The sequence below is a fragment of the Podarcis liolepis genome (genome assembly GCF_965112155.1).
Source record: "Podarcis liolepis genome assembly, chromosome: 10".
NCBI lineage: Eukaryota > Metazoa > Chordata > Lepidosauria > Squamata > Lacertidae > Podarcis > Podarcis liolepis.
Window position 1 is genome coordinate 71,343,547 of NC_139562.1, and position 17,626 is coordinate 71,361,172.

At 40.8% G+C, this 17,626-nt stretch overlaps 1 protein-coding gene across 10 annotated transcripts in view; it reads right to left on the reverse strand.

The window, feature by feature from the left end:
• Positions 1-17,626, reverse strand: part of CACNA2D1 (calcium voltage-gated channel auxiliary subunit alpha2delta 1) — a 368,618-nt gene that overhangs the window by 118,222 nt on the left and 232,770 nt on the right. For all 10 annotated transcript variants that reach the window (XR_014516731.1, XR_014516732.1, XR_014516733.1 and 7 more), the window contains exon 7: positions 4,449-4,580. Coding sequence is in view for 6 of the 10 variants with exons in the window: in XM_083463958.1 (XP_083320084.1) it covers positions 4,449-4,580 (132 nt within the window). In the remaining 4 variants the exon portion in view is untranslated. The remainder of the gene's footprint in view (positions 1-4,448; positions 4,581-17,626) is intronic.

Below are 17,626 nucleotides of genomic sequence, written 5' to 3' on the forward strand. Positions count from 1 at the left end.
CGGAGTGAAGCCGCGCTGCCATGGCCGGAGAGTGCTGACTTTTTCCTGTGAATTGGACTCTAAAACTACAACCCGTGAGTAGTGTGGAACTGGATTTGGAAAAAAAATATTCTTTGAATTAGGCACGATCGGGGAAGGTGCAAACAGGAAGTCCGTCTCCCCGTCCTGTAAACAATTTAAAGCAAGGACCTGCGAACTAAGGTCGAGAGAATTTTTTCTCATTAATTGGGTAAAAGCTATTAATTTCACGACTTGGCATGATAAGAACTTTACCGGAGGATAAGAGCTAATTTTGGGAGCTGAAGTTTTGCCCCCCCCCCCCGGACCCGGGAGTGATCCGTGAGAAAGCTGGGTGAAAAGGTATTGAAGATTTTGACAGCTGTCAAACTAGCTGCCAAGACGGAAAAAGAGAACTTTCTCCCTGCTGTTTCTGCTGGTTGCATTTGTTACAATTTGATCATATTTTGTTGAAAATAAGGAGAACTGTTACAAACTAACTTGACTTTTGGATTTGAACTGGAAGGAATACTAAGTAACCAAAATCCCTCTAGAGGGGGTTTTGGGATATTACAAGGATGGCTGAAGGAGGAAGAATTCAAGCTGAATTGGGCAGAATTTTTGTTCTCTTGGGAAAGATACAAGGCCAAATTGATGTTATGGCTACAAAGGCTGAAACTCTGGACTTAACAGTAAACAAATCCATAGAATTGGATAAGGATCTGACACAGGAAGCCTACGCAGCTGGAAAAGAAGAGAAACTGGAGAGTTTGAAGAATGTGGAGAGTTTTGAGAGTGTGGAGAAAGAGATATACGCTGTCTCCGAGGAAAAGGAAGGAGGAGCTGTAATGCTACAGAAGACAGAGGAGGGCCAGAGGCCTGACATGATGGTTACAAAGGAAAATAAGAACTTGATGGTGAAAACCTGGTTTAATTTGGAGATTGAAGGATGGAGGGATCTCCTTGTGTGGAGATGTGAAGGCCCAAGGATTACAAATTTGATCAAGGTGGAAGTCGGAGCTTTGGGGACATTTGGACTTGAAAGAAGTAAGAAACAAGATCTTGGCTCCACTCTTAAATATGGAGGTCTGGCTGGAAGAAAAATGGACCCTATTGGGTTTGAGCTTCTACGACAGCTGGTGTTTAACACCAAAGACTACCAAAAAAACCGGCAGAGAGGAATTGAGAGAGAATTAAGGGCCTCGGACGTGAGGTCTCCAGGCTGACAGTAAACTGATTGACATTTGTTGGGGATTGAAACCAGGAAAGGGGGGGTGGAGTTTGGGAATCCAAAGGGTATATAATTATAACTTGTTTTTTATTTTACCTTGGTTTGTTTTTTGTTTGTTTTTTGTATGAAAAGGGGGGAAATCGTGGAAGGGAAAATTAGGCCGACTTTAGAATAAGGTTTTAAGAATAAGAAAGAAAGATATAATTAATAATTAAGATATAGGTACAAGAATAAGTATTGATGTATAAATATCGATGTTTATAAGGTAAGATTGGTATTTCTTTTTTTTTTAAGGAATTAAATATAAAAAGGTCGAAATTAGGGATGAGAACTTGTTGAACCAACATTGAACTGGAATACAAGAGGGGGAGGTGTGGGGAAGTCAGGGAAATATGTTATAGAAAATAAGGATTGTAATGAAATTTTATGTGTGTTTTATAGTGTCTGTTTTTCTTTTTTCTGTATGTCTGTCTTTTTGTCTTTATGTGTATTTTAAAATTTTCAATAAATATCTTATAAAAAACAACAACAAAGTCAACCATAAAAATCATGGAAAGGTAAAACTTGTAACATGCTTGCCAAAAAGTCTGGCTACTATTACTGTACCACAAAGTGGGGGCTCACTCTCAATATATTTGTTATTCTATCCTTCTACATTGTTGGAGCAGCAGGGGCATGCAGACTGTTCCAGTGTTTCTTCTCCTTTTCCTCAGCCCACCTATGGAGTTAAGATTGCAAGTTGGCAGTTTCCTTAAGTTTCTAGAGAAATTTATCTGCATTGTTTACAGCTTGCTCCACTGACTTCCATGCAGAAATGTCAGATGTCAAGATTATGTGCATTAAAAACAACAGAAATACCGGTAACACACACAACTTGTGTCATAACAACAATTAAAAAACAAGTCTTTGTGTGGCTTAAAAATACATGCCACTATGTTTCTCTATAAAATACTTATACCTGTACTAAAAAAAAAAAGGAAAATTGGTTGAACGTGAGAGCTTTTTTAATGAGAACATAAATTCCCTAGCTATGTTTTCTTGGGTTTGTCAGAAAGAGCTTTTCTGCTTGCTATACCTTCTTCAGTACAAAAGAAAGAAAACAAACCAAAATGTTCAGAATTACTGAAAGCAAGTCTTGTTTTGCACACACAAACACACAGTCAACATTCAAGTATTTGAAAGTTGCTAGAAACAAGAACCTAGGCTTGCCGATCAGAAGGTCGGTGGTTCAAATCCCCGCAATGGAGTGAGCTCCCATTGTTCAGTTCCTGCTCCTGCCCACCTAGCAGTTTGAAAGCACATCAAAGTGCAAGTAGATAAATAGGTACCCCTCTGGCGGGAAGGTAAACAGCGTTTCCATGTGCTGCTCTGGTTCGCCAGAAGCGGCTTAGTCATGCTGGCCACATAATAAATGATACCTTGTAGCACCCAAATTACCCCCCAACACACACTTTGTGGCATTTTTGGGGTGCTACCTTGGCTCTGTGATTGGTTTTAAAGTTGTCCCCAACCACACAAGTTGCATGGAGTATATCCAATGAATGTTGGTGTCCTGTAGTTGTTTTTATTGCTTCTGATAGTCCTTTGATGGAGGAGTTCATTAACAATTGCTTTTAAATGATTTCACTCATTCATTTTGTTTAATTAATTATCTGTCTTTAATATTTGTGTTCCTTCTGAGTACTTTTAAAAAAAAAACCAGATAAAGATGTATAAATAAATAAGAAAAATAAACAGAAAGCTTTGAGATGCATGGGTAGCTTATATTGCTCAGTTATTAGGCAAAAAGTGAATGAACTCCATAGCCCTATTTTAAGTGTACACTGTTGCCAAGGGTTGCTGCATATATTAGATATAACCAAGCAGTATATAAGTTATTGGGGACCTGGAAAGAAGTGCGTGCTGCAAGCTATTCACAGTACACAGCACAGAAAAGCAGACTTTGGAGGCACACACAGAAATAGAGAAGGAAACAATTTATTGGGCTCAAAATGTTCAGGGACTTGATAGATGTACAATATTTTTATTATGCAAAAAGGGACACTTGATTGAACAATAAGCTGGACTAATTGTATTCCGAGTCCCCCAAATTTCCTCCACTAGAGAAACTCAAATTAGATTTCAAGGAAGCTGAAGCACTGCTTGGGAATTATGTAAATTCTGTGCATAAGCATAAATTTAATTTCCCCAATTCCATAATGAAGGGTTGAGGAATGAAGTGTGCAGAAAATAGTGAAGAACACACTATCTGATCTCTTTGGTTTCTGAGCCTTCAAAGAAATTTGAAAAACCATTGCCTGCAATGATGAAAACTGGACACTGTAAAACCCTGATAGACTTTAGAAGCCAAATTAGCACCAGAAACTAAAGTACTAAGTATAGTATATATGCAGGACATCAACACTTCGGATGCAATCTTATTCCCATTTACTGGAGAGTAAGCCCCATTTAACTTAGTGGGACTTACGTCTGAGTACATATGCAAAGGATTGTGCTCTTAGTCATACAGTAAAATTTGATTGCTTAATTTATTTTCTTTTTTTAGAAACTGCTTTATAGAAGCATTAAACTAACTGGATTAGATGTCTCTCCCAGAATACATTAATTGAACTAAGTCTACTAGTGGCCTAAAGAAATAAAAATACACCCTCTTAAATTAATTACTATGGTACAGTAATGAGATTCTCTAAAGAGCAGGACAGATGCATGCATAAAACAAAACCCTTCTCTCTGTATTAATCAGTTTGAACTCCAGTGGCAGAGTCATCATCTTCAGAGGTACTGAAGACGGTTCATAAGGGCAAACATTCCCAATGAAACAGTAGCGCTTCCTCTTAATTTAACTCAGTAAAATTATGCACCTAGTGGTTGATTCAAGGACTCCCAAGGCTAGAGGAAGCAACTGTCTCCCTTATACAGAGAACTGCAACCTATATAAAAAGCCAACATGTCTGTTGAAATTTTCAAACAAGACTCCACCAGATATTTCTTCTCTTTTAGGGAACAGCCCAGAGTTAATTAGATTTTGGGAATATGAGTTCTCTTCTCACAACACTTTTAACACTCCCAGCTCCAACTTCACAAACTTTACACAAGGGAATGGCTAATTTGTATTCTCTTGCCTGCCCTGCTAAAATGTGTGGTGATTTTTATATGAATTGACTGGAGTGACAAAGGTAGTGCCCTGGAACAAATTTATGTCTTCAGGACTGCAAATTACCTGGGTAATACCTGGCGAGGCCAGTTGCACTGCCAAAAACTTGCCAAAGCAAGGTTGGGTCTTCTTCTCTGTTCCTTTTAAAGACTTCATCTAAAGCTCCGGTCCAGTTCAGTTCATTCAACACAATTGTAGCTGAAAAAGACAAAAAAAGAAATTTGGTACTGCAAAACCATGGTTACATTTGTTACATACCATATCCTGAAACGAGGGGAGCAGGTGGGGCTGTGCTCTAAACCACTGAGCCTCTGGTTTGCCAATCGGAAGGTTGGCAGTTTGAATCCACGCAACAGGGTGAGCTCCCATTGCTCTGTCCCAGCTCCTGCCAACCTAGCAGTTCAAAAGCATACCAGTGCAAATAGATGAATAGGTACCGCTGTAGCGGGAAGGTAAACAGTGTTTCCATGTGCTCTGGCACTCGACATGGTGTCCCGTTGCGCAAGAATCGGTTTAGTCATGCTGGCCACATGACCCGGAAAGCTGTCTGCGGACAAACGCCAGCTCCCTTGGCCTGAAGCGAGATGCGCGCCGCATCCCATAATTGCCTTTGACTGGACTTAACCATCAGGGGGCCTTTACCTTGCCTTACTGAAATGGTGCTACTTGCTATTTCTCTACCCTTTGCTGTATTTTGTACCATTCTACTTTTAGTACTATTGCACAAGAAAGTTTTATGTGTTTATTGGCAAGACTGTTTGAATGTTTTTCTTTCTTCTTCATCTTCCACTTCTTCGTATGTTTACGCTGATGGATGAGGGCTCTAGGCTATCACACATTCATACAGTTTTGATTTCTTTTAAAAAGAAGAAAGTACAATAGTTTTTATTTTATTTATTTAGAGTTTTATGACCCAGCTTTCAGCAAGTTCCCAGGGTGTCTTGCAAAATTCTATAACCAAACTTATTATAAAAGGACACCAACACTCAACAACATTTAGGAGGACCCTGAATGCTGTTTGTGGCAGCTGCTTGCCTAAAAACCACAGAGAGAGATTGGCACAGATGGCGACCCTCTTTGCGCGCGAGAGTGAGTGCAAAGACTGTTGGTTATTTAATCTGTTTGAATGTCCTGTGTCTGTATTTCTACTTAAGCCAGAGGTTTTCAACCTTTTTGAGTCCACACCATCCTTGACCAACTACATTCTTTCTGCAGCTCCCCTGTGAGGCTCAGGAGCCCAGTTATGTCACCCCTTACCTGGTTGAAAACCACTGACCTAGGCATTTGGTTAAACTGGTTTTATTTATTTGTTTGTTTGTTTTGTTTTTTTCCTGGTCATTGTAGTTTTGCTCGTTTACTTTATGGCAGAATTGTTAATTGGTCGCTTATTGGACCCGTCCATATGATTTTGTCATTTTTGTACATTGCTGCTTTTCTCTGGGTATTTTTATTACTTTGTTCCCCACTCTTGGTTCGGAAATATTCAATGAAGAGCAGGCTGTAAATACTATAAATAACTAAATACACCATAAAAGCACAGGGTGAGAGCAGTTCTAAGAAATAACAAAAAATTTAAAGCAGCTGAAGAGAAAGTCAAAGAAGTTTCCAAAAGTTAGGCCTTTGCCTGCCTCTCACAGGCATCAAGGTAGGCATCAGGTGAGCCACCCTGGAGAGAACATTCCATAGTTGGAGGCCATCAACATCCCCTGTAGCCACCACCCACCCTCAGACTGAAGGAGCACCCAAAGAAGGACCTCCATTCTCAGGATAGGGGCAGGCACACTGGCCAACCAGTAGTCTTTCAGGTGATCCTAGTCCCAAGCCATGGAGGCCTTTAAAGGACAAAACCAGTACTTTGAAGAGAGCACAGCAGTGGCTCGAAGGAGCAGGTTGGCACTGCTGCATCTGTGCCTCTGATTCAGTGGAGAGGTTGAGAAAGGAAGTCAGACTGGGCAGTAAGTATGGGCAAGAGACTCATTTCATTTAAAGGTGAGCCAACCTATATTTCACTTTCTGAAACAATGTATGAACCAAAACGCAGCCAATATTTGAAGTTCGGACTTCTCTGAATTTTGCAATGCACTCCTTCATACACAATAGTGAAAAATAACATACAAAAATGTTTCAAAAATGTCTACATTAGAAGTTTGCACCAAAATGCTGATGAATTTTCATGAGATTTGTTTGTTTGGTTTTTAAAATGCAAAGTGGTGTGGAAATATGGAGAACTGAACTTAAGAAATGGAAAAATTGAGAAACTGAGAGAAACCTTAACTAACAGATTTTCCCAACCCTACCAGGCAGGTAGATTATCAATGCTACAAACACACACTCAGAATGGAAGTCTCCACACTGAGAGGAGCCATTTTGTACCTCAATGACATCAAGAAAGGCGGTTATTATTAAAAGAAGAACGGATGGCCCGTTCCAAACCCTTATGCAGAAGCTGCTGTCACCACAGTCTTTCCAAGATGAATGATTCAACTGGTGGCTTTGATGAAGGGTTCCAGGGAGGGAAGCCAGGGAGAGAACCCTCTCTCTCCATCTCTCTGCCTCAGCCACAGTGTTATTGCCAAGATGCAGGAAGAAGAAAGCAGGGGAAGGCCTTTCTGGGCTCATCCTGAAACTATGTTTATTTTCTCTAGCCCTCATGCTGGCTTCACATTCTGGGGTGGCTGTTGTGAACTTTGCTACTTTGAGGTTTGTTGTCTAGTGGAAATCAATAACGAGGTAATGGGTAGCAAAGCAAAAAGAATTTATTCTTGCGCCAGAATGGTGTCCCATCCACCTCATGGTGCAGACAGGAGACCCTACCTAAAAGTTACACTGATGCTTTTATAGTTTTCCACAAAACAGCGTGGTACACGCGTCATTGATTCTAACAGCCCTCCCAGACTTGCTTTGTTAACTTCTAGCTCCACCACAGGCTTCATCCATTACCTTGTGGTTAAGCAAGTTTCCTGTTGTTGCCTGGAACAAGGTGTTCAGAGAGGCAGGTGTTAGCAACTTAGCTATTATTTATGCTTTCACTCATTTCTCTTGACCAGGCACAATTCCCAGCAGAATTCCGAACACAATGCCAACACATGACCAATATGTTCTGTGCTTTTAGATATACAATAGTCTACATTTCCAAAGAACAAATTTAGAATAACTGCACACTGTGTGATAAAAATATTACAATACTGTAGTAATGCATGGTAAGTGAACAAACTCACTACATAAATTTACCAGCTCGCCATCTTCCTAGTACACAAATTGAATGCAAGGGTCTGTTGGGAACATAGGAGACTGTGGCCCAGGGAGCTAAAGGGGAATAAAGGCCCCAAACATAACAATGGAGCAGCTGGCTTTCATATGCAGTTGAACCAGCTATCTCCTAGATCTTTGATCTTATTCAGTCTTCTCTTTGGTGGAGCTCTCCAGAGTTTATATCCCATTCATGGGCAAAAAAATTGGGGAACACAACCATGGGCCTCTATGATCACAGCCTCGTCATGTATGAAGGTGTAGAAGTAACACCATAGATAGTGTTTTGAGTCAACTGCAAACGTTGACACAGGGTATCCTTTTCGTGGGAGATACTAAATTAATAAAACAGCTTCCATGGGGGCTTAAAAAAGACGGAGAGGGAGAATAGAGCATTAAATTGTAACATTAGAATTGTAAAGCCGAGCTGGGACAAAAATCCAAGAGAGTGCTCATTATTGCAAGTTAACAGTGTTTTCATGTTTATGGATGTGATCATTTGCAGAGATCAGCTGTGTGTGCATTAATATTCATGAGTACAGCCGGCTTCTGGATTAACTTGAAATACAAGAAAATTTATATTCATAAGCATGATCAGATAAACACTAAGTGGCCAAAGATATAGAAACCAGATTCCTAAAGCTGACCCTGGCCAATTCTTGGGTTACTCACACAAAAATTAGTATTAGTCTGCAACACAAATTTGTAGAGCAAAAGACATGAAAGTAGGGCCATGTCGACTTCTGGACATTTCTGGATTAATAATTGAGGGAACAAACAATGAAACTTAATTATGAAACTGATAAATAGCTATTCCTTTCATTCTGCTTTAATCAGTCATAAATGCATCCCTAAAATCCAAAAATAGCTCACTCATGCTAGGCAACAGCTGGCATTCAGTTAATTGGAAGAGAACAAGGTTTACTTGTCAGATGGGGCATTATCACTTTTTCTTTGTCTTTTCTGATGGTGTTTCAGAGCTGGAGGTAAACAGGTTGCAAAGCTGGCAAACTCTACATTCATTAACAAAGGATTAAAGGAAAGGGAGCCTAGAAAAGGTAAACATGCATGCATGGGGGGAAAATAAAATAAAATCCCCCCGGTTATGATCTCACCAAACAGCCTCCTTCCAAACATACTATCATTTATTCATAAGAGCTCTTGGTTCCCATTTATATGGGAGCCAGGAGAAATTCAAATAGGAGCAAAGAAGCTCAGTGTAGCTCTCAGACAAAGGTATAGTATCAGAACACAGAGCTTTATATCCCAAGCTTCATCCCAAGGTCTTGCTAATGTGCAAGTCAGCACAGGCAGAAAACTAAAAATTAATCTCTAACGATCTCAAGCAAACTAAAAATTAAAGTCTTAACCATCCCAAGTAATTCCAGTTATCTGTTTGTTGCTAATGCACTGGTGGGGGGCGGGGGATTCACCATTCACAGCATAATTTCTGAATGCCAAGAAGAAAGACTCTTAAAACATTTTATGGTAGAAAATAACTTATTGTGCTTTTCCAGGAAGTATTATTAGGAGCATCAGTGTCTTTTTGGAAACTAATAAAGAAAAGATTCTATCTGTCTAGCCTGCAACCCACTGTGGAATTAAAAAAAATAATAGGTAAAGGACCCCCGGGTGGTTAAGTCCAGTCAAAGGTGACTATGGGGTTGCGGTGCTCATCTCGCTTTCAGGTCGAGGCAGCCAGCGTTTGTCCACAGACAGCTTTCCAGGTCATGTGGCCAGCAGGACTAAACCACTTCTGGCACAACAGGACACCACGATGGAAACCAGAGCTCACGGAAACGCCGTTTACCTTCCTGCCACAGTGATACCTATTTGCACTGGCGTGCTTTTGAACTGCTAGGTTGGCAGGAGCTGGACAGAGCAACAGGAGCTCACCCTGTCACGGGGCTTCAAACTGCCAACCTTCCGATCGGCAAGTCCAAGAGGCTCAGTGGTTTAGACCACAGAGAATAGAAAATATTATTTATACAGTGGTGCCTCGCAAGAGGAAAAGAATCCGTTCCGCGAGTCTCTTCGTCTTGCGGTTTTTTCGTCTTGCGAAGCAAGCCCATTAGCGGCTTAGCGGATTAGCGCTATTAGTGGCTTAGCAGGCTTAGCGGATCAGCTGATAAGCGGTTTAGCGGCTTAGCGGATCAGCTGATAAGTGGTTTAGCGGCTTGGGAAAAAGGGGGGGGGGAAGGAAAAAAACCCCGCAGGAACTCGCAAGACATTTTCGTCTTGCGAAGCAAGCCCATAGGAAATTCGTTTTGCGAAGCACCTCCAAAATGGAAAACCGTTTCGTCTAGTGGGTTTTCCGTCTTGTGAGGCATTCGTCTTGCGGGGCACCACTGTATAAGAAACAACAAATTTCCCTTATGTATATTAGGATCTTAATTTGCACAGATTGGGGGCGGGAACCATGTTGTTTAGATCCATATTTATACAAATAAGGAAAACCCTGTTGGATCAGACCAAAGACCTACTAACACTTTGTTCTCACAGGGGCCAACCAGATGCCTATGGGAAGGCCCAAAACAGGACATTAGAGCAACAGACCTCGCTCATTTGTGGTTCTGAGCAACTGGTATTCAGCTGCATACTTGCACAATTCTATTCGATTTTTATTTCAAAGCTCTGGGTTCTACTGAGAAGCTGTTTGGTTTTCAAAAAGTGAAGCGCGGGGAAGCAGAACGGTTAATGGATTTCTAAAAAGGCACTAATAAATGTTGGCTGTTGCTAAGCCCTTGCACCCCATAAAGAGCCCAGCTGTCGGGAAAAGGATCAATACTCAAGTACATCTTCCCCTCCTCCCCTGAGGACCAGCATGTTGCAGAACTCAATATTATGTTGGTCAGTTCTCTTAACAAGCTGGGTGTTGGTGTCTCGGTCAGATTCACAAAGAAACTAATTTTACACTTTCACAACAGAGAAACAAATCACACAGACCACTTCAAGTTCTTTGGAGCTTAACATTGTCAAATAACTTCCATGCTACAAGAGCAATTATTGAACAAGCACCACAAAATTAAGGATAGCCAATGTGGGGCCATCTACCAGCATCGGCCCAAAGTCACAAGATGATGTTAGCAATGTACAGAAGGCACCATGTTTTCTACACCTGCACTACAGTTGGTGTAATCCTAGTCACCTCCACTCAGAAGTAGCTAAGGGAGCAAAGCCAAGCAAGAGGAAGATTAGTCTCAGCCAGTCGCTCTGGGCAACTGGAAACAACAGAACATGTCTTTTTTCACTGCCAATACTATACAGATATACAAGCTAGGGTCATCTTGCCTATACTACATAAATTTCCAAGTCGCACAGTACAACTTTATACTTCCCTGCTACTTCAAGATGAAAACCCAGATGTTACATACTCAGTTGCTATACTTTGCACTGCCATGATGGATATTGGTCAAAGGATAGTTTGCACCACAAACTAGGCCCAAAATGCAAGACCTGTGCTCCTCCGCACTCCCTCCCTTATAATCACTTTTAAAGGTTTGTCCCTGTTTTTATCTTTTAAAGTTATGTATGTACAGTGGTACCTCAGTTTTCGAACATCTCGGAAGTAGAACGAACAGGTTTTTGAACGCCAAAAATCTGGAAGTAACTGCTTTGGTTTTCGAACACAGCTTCCGTATTGAGTTTTCCATAAGTAAATGCTTTTGTTTTCAAACGCTTTGGAAGTCAAACGGTCTTCTGGAATGGACTAGGTTCGAAAACTGAGGTACCACTGTATGTATGATATAATCACCTTTTAATTACAGTCATACCTCAGGTTGAAGTGGCTTCAGGTTAAGCATTTTTGGGTTGTGCTCCGTGGCAACCCGGAAGTAATGGAGCATGTTACTTCCGGGTTTCGCTACTCACGCATGCGCAGATGCTCAAAATGACATCATGCGCATGCGCGGAAGCGGCGAATCACGACCCGCGCAGACACGGGTTGCGTTCGCTTCAGGATGCGAACAAGGCTCCGGAACAGATCCCATTCGCATCCATAGGTACCACTGTACTAGTTTTTATTCCCTACCTGTTTTAACTCTTATGTGTTCAGTTTATCCATATGTTTTATCTTTTGCTGGTCTGTGACCGAAATAAAGTTTGATACTGATACACTCAGAAGTAGGCCCCACTGAATTAAATGGGATCAACTCTCAGGTAATTGTGTGTTGGATTGCCACATAAACTTACCACGTTTCCACCAGCTCCTGTTAATCCAAAACAGTAAAATTTGTATATTCCAGTTATTCCATTATAAGAATACAGTCAAGCCTTTTGCATAAATAATAAAATAACCACTTGTTTATTCTAGATACACAGTCCTCTCTTGTATTATTGAATGGTTTTGTAAAACTGCTCAGTATTATTACTGGTATTATTGAAAATAAACCAGAGTGTGAACTCCTGTGTTTGCAGCTACCTTTTGCATTTAGGTGGAGTTGCTCCTGATGCTAAAATCCTTTATTTCTCAATTATTTTATCTGATAAAACCAGCTTGGAGTCCAGATAAAAATAGTGAAAAACACATTCACCAAAAACAGCTCCAAATGAATCAGGAAATCCCTACACAATGCCTTCCTGGCTTGTTTTGGGGTCTTCTCTTTTATTTGTATGACCCTAAATTGGTCTATACTATAGCACTCATTAATCACAGCTCTGATTTCACTCACTTCAACAATGAAGATGGACATGGGCTCCTATCTCACCAAGCCATAGTTCTGAAAGGTGCACGTACATTTTGCTCCATCACTTCTCTTCCACAAGGGCTAGAGACGTACCTTTTCTGGGCACAATATATTGGTAGCCCCTCTCTTGGTGGCCCTGATTCCCCACCCCCATTTCCTCACCCAGTGTGCTTAGAGCCAGGTGGGGCAGAAAGAAATGGGCCAGACAATAAGCGTTTGTAGCAGACCAGGACATACAAATTAAAACATTAAAAATAAATAAATCATATTGAACTTGCTTCCTGATGTGCACTTACTAGCACCTTTAACTTTTCAGCATCTGTTTTGTACAACAGGCATATCTATATAATTTCTACTTGTGCATGGCCCTTTTTCTTTCAGTGTGTGAGATTTGCAAAATGGATTGACAGTCGGCTAGCAAAGAACCTTGAGCTTACAACTGAACAGCCACTCACCACTAATTGAAAAGCTCATTAAAATAATAATAATAATCTTGGGGTTTTTGTTGCTTTTGTCTGACACTAGGGTCAGAGGGCTTGACTACTCCAACATTCAATCTTATTTAGAACTGTAATCAATAAAACAACACATTATGGATGTCTCTTAAAACAGATTTATTCAATGTGTAGGCCCCTTGTCTGCATACAAAGAGCTACACATATTTGAGAAGCCTAGCAGCTATTTACTATCTCTGAAAGATGTCATGTATGGTTCCCTAATGAGGCAGCTCTGCCTTTACTGGAGGGAAGAGAACGGAGCTCCTCTGCCATTCATTTATTTAAAAGGCCTAACAGTGCAATGGAAAATATTGTGTATTCGTCTTAGATTTTATTTATTTAACCAAATTTATATACTGCTTGATTGTATATAAAAATACACCCTCAAAGTGCTTTACAACAATGGAAAATAACGCATTAAAATGATAGATTAAAACAATTTTTAAAGGTATTAAAATATTCAAAACTAAACGAAATAAAACACAAGTAACTTCTACATGTCTGGATAGACTTGCCTAAACAAAAACAAAAAATTTAAGCAGGTGCAAAAAGAGTACAACAAAGGAGGGAGTTCAAAACGGTATGTGGTGCCATGCCAAAAGACTGATTTCCAAAAAGTATTATGTGGTAACTGTAAGAGTGGAAGCTCCGCAGACTGAAGTCATCAAGTGGGCGTGTATGGAGTAAGGCGAACCTGCAAGTAAACTGGTCCCAAGTTGTTAAGGCGCTTATATACAAATAGCATTATATTATTTATTTATACCCCACCCTTTTCCCTGACAGGGACTCAAGGCAGCTTACAAATACAGCGGTGCCTCGCAAGACGAAATTAATCCGTTCCACGAGTCTCTTCGTCTAGGGTTTTTTTCGTCTTGCGAAGCAACCCTATTAGCGGCTTAGCGGATTAGCGCTATTAGCGGCTTAGCGGCTATTAAAGGCTTAGCGGCTTAGTGGCTAAAAGGCTATTAGCGGTTTAGCGGCTTAGAAAAAGGGGGGGGAGTGAAAAAAATCTCAAGACTCGCAAGACATTTTCGTCTTGCGAAGCAAGCCCATAGGGAAATTCGTCCTGCGAAGTGCATCGAAAAACGGAAAACCCTTTCGTCTAGCGGGTTTTTCGTCTTGCGAGGCATTCGTCTTGCGGGGCACCACTGTAAAAATAAGAACAGTTTAAAACATTTTTAAAAATCATTAAAAAAACAAATAAACATTGCTAGAATTAAAACTATGTGCACAAAAAAAATCTATTAAAACCATGCAAATAATGGCCATGAAAAGAGCGTGGCACCAGCCCTTTCATTAAAAGCAATCAGTTCCCCAAAGCCTGCTGGAACAAGAAGGTTTTCAACTGTCCATGGAAGGACAGCAAGGAAGGAGGGAGCCAGTCTAACTTCCCTAGGGAGGAAGTTCCAGAGTCTGGAAGCAGCCACCAAGGCGGCCCTCTCCTGCATACCCAGCCAGCTACCTGTGGACCGAGAGAAGGGCCTTTCAAATATCTCAAAATCCGGACAGGTTCACAGGAGGGAATGTGGTCTGTCAAACAGCTTGGACCTAAGCCATATAGAGCTTTATAGTAACACCTTCAAGTTGGCCCAGTAGCAAATAATGAAGCCCAAGCTTTACATTCCCTTCCTCCCCCTTTGCATCTATGCCCATATACACCTGACAGCTGAAGATCATGTTCCATGCATCTGATTAAACCCACAAAGCTTAAGCCACAATAAAATTTGTTAGTCTTTGATGTGCCATAAGACTCTTTGGTGTTTTTAATCTCAGATTAGTCTCTTTCCAAATCATTGTCTGGGTGAAGCTTCAAATAAATTAAGAAAGTTAATAAAAGGGAATGAAATTACTTTGTCGTGCATGGCAGCCAATCTCAATAGACAGCTCATGGGCCTGCTCATCAATAAACTGGTTGTCCTCCGCTGTACAATATCACTCAGTGATCTCCACACATAAAGTATTTGATATGGTGCAGCTATAGCTGTATTAATCTGGTATAATTGGCAGCAGATGCCACAAGGATGTAGCTAGAGAAATGAAGAATTTCTTTTTTAAAAAAAAAATCTACATCTGACAACATTTATCATATCAAGTTGTTAAAGAAAAAGATTAATGACTGCCTCAGCAATAACATTTGCAATTTAGCATCCTCAGCTAGAGTTACACAGCAGAATAGCCAGTGAAATTAAGTGTGTTGAATTTCTAATCCAGCTCAGTTTATGGATTTAGGGTGCAACAACACTAGCACAACCCAATAAAATCACAACCCAATAAAATCAGCTATTAAATCCAGTAAAACATTATAATAATCAAATTGCACTAAAGACAGTTTTCAAAGCGCTTCTACAGAACATTTGAGTATCAATGCTGGAGATTGGGATTGCCAAAATTTTGATTTCTAAAATGTCAGCCAGTCTGAGAAGGGTTAGAGGATGGAGATGGAGCCTGGAGCACAGCGCCTTGCAAAGGATCTTAAATTTTCCATGCAAAAACATATGACTTGAGCAGTGTCATGCAAGACCTCAGCTTTTGCTTGTAGCCAACAATCATAACCTTATTTATTTGAACCTTTCTATTCCAACTTTTTATAATAACATCCAATTCAAAAAAAAATTAAGTATTTGAACAGAATACTACTTAGCATTTATAAAGTGTTCGTAACGCTTTCATAAGGTGGTGTTGTGGGTAAAACCTCAGCACCTAGGACTTGCCGATCACATGGTCGGTGGTTTGAATCCCCGCAGCGGGATGAGCTCCCGTCTTTCAGTCCCAGCTCCTGCCCACTTAGCAGTTTGAAAGCACGTCAAAGTGCAAGTAGATAAATAGGTAACGCTTTACAGCAGGAAGGTAAACGGCGTTTCCATGTGCTGCGCTGGTGCTGGCTCGCCAGAGCAGCTTCGTCACGCTGGCCATGTGACCCAGAAGTGTCTCCGGACAGCGCTGGCTCCCGGCCTCTTAAGTGAGATGAGCGCACAACCCTAGAGTCAGACACGACTGGCCCGTATGGGCAGGGGTACCTTTACCTTTAAAGCTTTCATATGATTGCACATATGTTATGTCAGTACAACCATCCTGTAAGGTAGGTCACTTTTATGAAATCCAGCTATTACATGGCTTTGCCTAAAGACTCCTAGTTGGTCTAGAACAGAAATGAGTTTTGATACGGGGATTAAGTTGCAAGATGCTGAGTATGGAACACAGATGTGTATGTACTGGACCTTTTGCCCGATTTCCCTAACGAGAAAATGTTTCTTCAAGTTCTGCTCCTTGTTCCAAAATATGCATATCTTATTGTCACTTTTAAAAACCTTACTGGGAAAGGCAAGATGGGAGATGGTCTTGGGCATGTTGACAGGGAAACCCCATCCTAAAATGTGTGTTCATGCTTGTATCATCTTTAGGCAATGTGACAGAGAAAACACAGCATATGCTTTCAGGATAGAATTAAAAGGATCATTTCTGCAAACTTGGTTCAGTCAAATAACAACACTCACACCCTAAATTCTCGAGGCCGAGGGAAGAGAAACAACGAAGAGCAGCTATTCTCTTTTCCCCTGGGTAGGATATAATTGTGGCAGTACTCCAGGCTTGTATTAGGCATGGCTATTTTTAGATAGCTGATGATCTTGGCTCATGCCTCATACTGTCAGTAGAGGCAGGCGATTAGGTACAAAGCCATGAATTCAAATACAAACGCTTATAGCCCCTTTTTAAAAATGAACAGTGAAATTTATGCATCCAGCAGAATTGGAGAGGTAGGTATTTCAATATTTTAGAGCTTATTGTATCACATAGCGCCACAAAACCAGCCACACAGCCCACCACTGTACTTATTCGTTGAAAATAAAATGTGATGAATGAGCAGGAAATGGAAAAGAAACAAAACAGACCCTGCATAATAAGAATACGGGTTACTCACCACTGCATCCTGAAGTAATAAAACCAGGCCGCTTCATTTGGCTTATAAGAATATAGACTATTTCTGTTTACAGTGGTTTATTTTAAACTCATAGATACCAAAGCAAGCAAGTCCCTGAAGAATGACTTTCATAGGAACAATGATTTGTCAAACAATTATTCCCCAAATGATGTTTTCAAGAAGCATGGGTTACCTTCAACCTCTCTCTGTTTTAGCAAGCAAGGCTGCCAACTTCCGAGATTCCCACGATTCCCAAAAAATCCTGGGGCCTCAAACTGAATGATGAGGGCAGTTTCACATAAGCAGCAATGATGCTTGGCATGGGTTTACCAGTGTTACACTTGTACTTTGCTTAGCAAATATGAATATCTGGAGCTTAGATTCAGCCATGGTTCTCAGTATGTACATGGGTGCATGTAAAGATGCACACCTGTCATGTATGTGTTTTTTGCCAGAAACACACAATGTATGACTGCAGGATAACATGTAGAGCTGCAAAATCTTTTCCTCTCCAAAGAACAATGAAGTTTTGTTATTATCAATGGACCAGACGAAGGTCTCTCCAGTTTGCTAATATTTAAAGAAACATGTCCCCCCCCCCAAAAAAAGCCACTCCCACTTGGCTACATTGTGCAAGTTTAAAAAGCAGAGTAATTCTAAGAGTAAATTATCTTGGATATATACACTGTAATACAATGATAGGGTCATTGGACTGCAGGCCTAATTAGGTCAGTCAGGCCTCCTTGTTTGACCCACAAGTCCATTTTGGTGTTTTGGCCATGTCATACATGATGTCATGAGTGGGGCAGGTAAAGATGCATCTCCCTGACAAATATAGGGTTTGCATCTAGGTGCCTTTGTAACGCTAGAAGCCTCTGAGCCAAGATGGGTAAG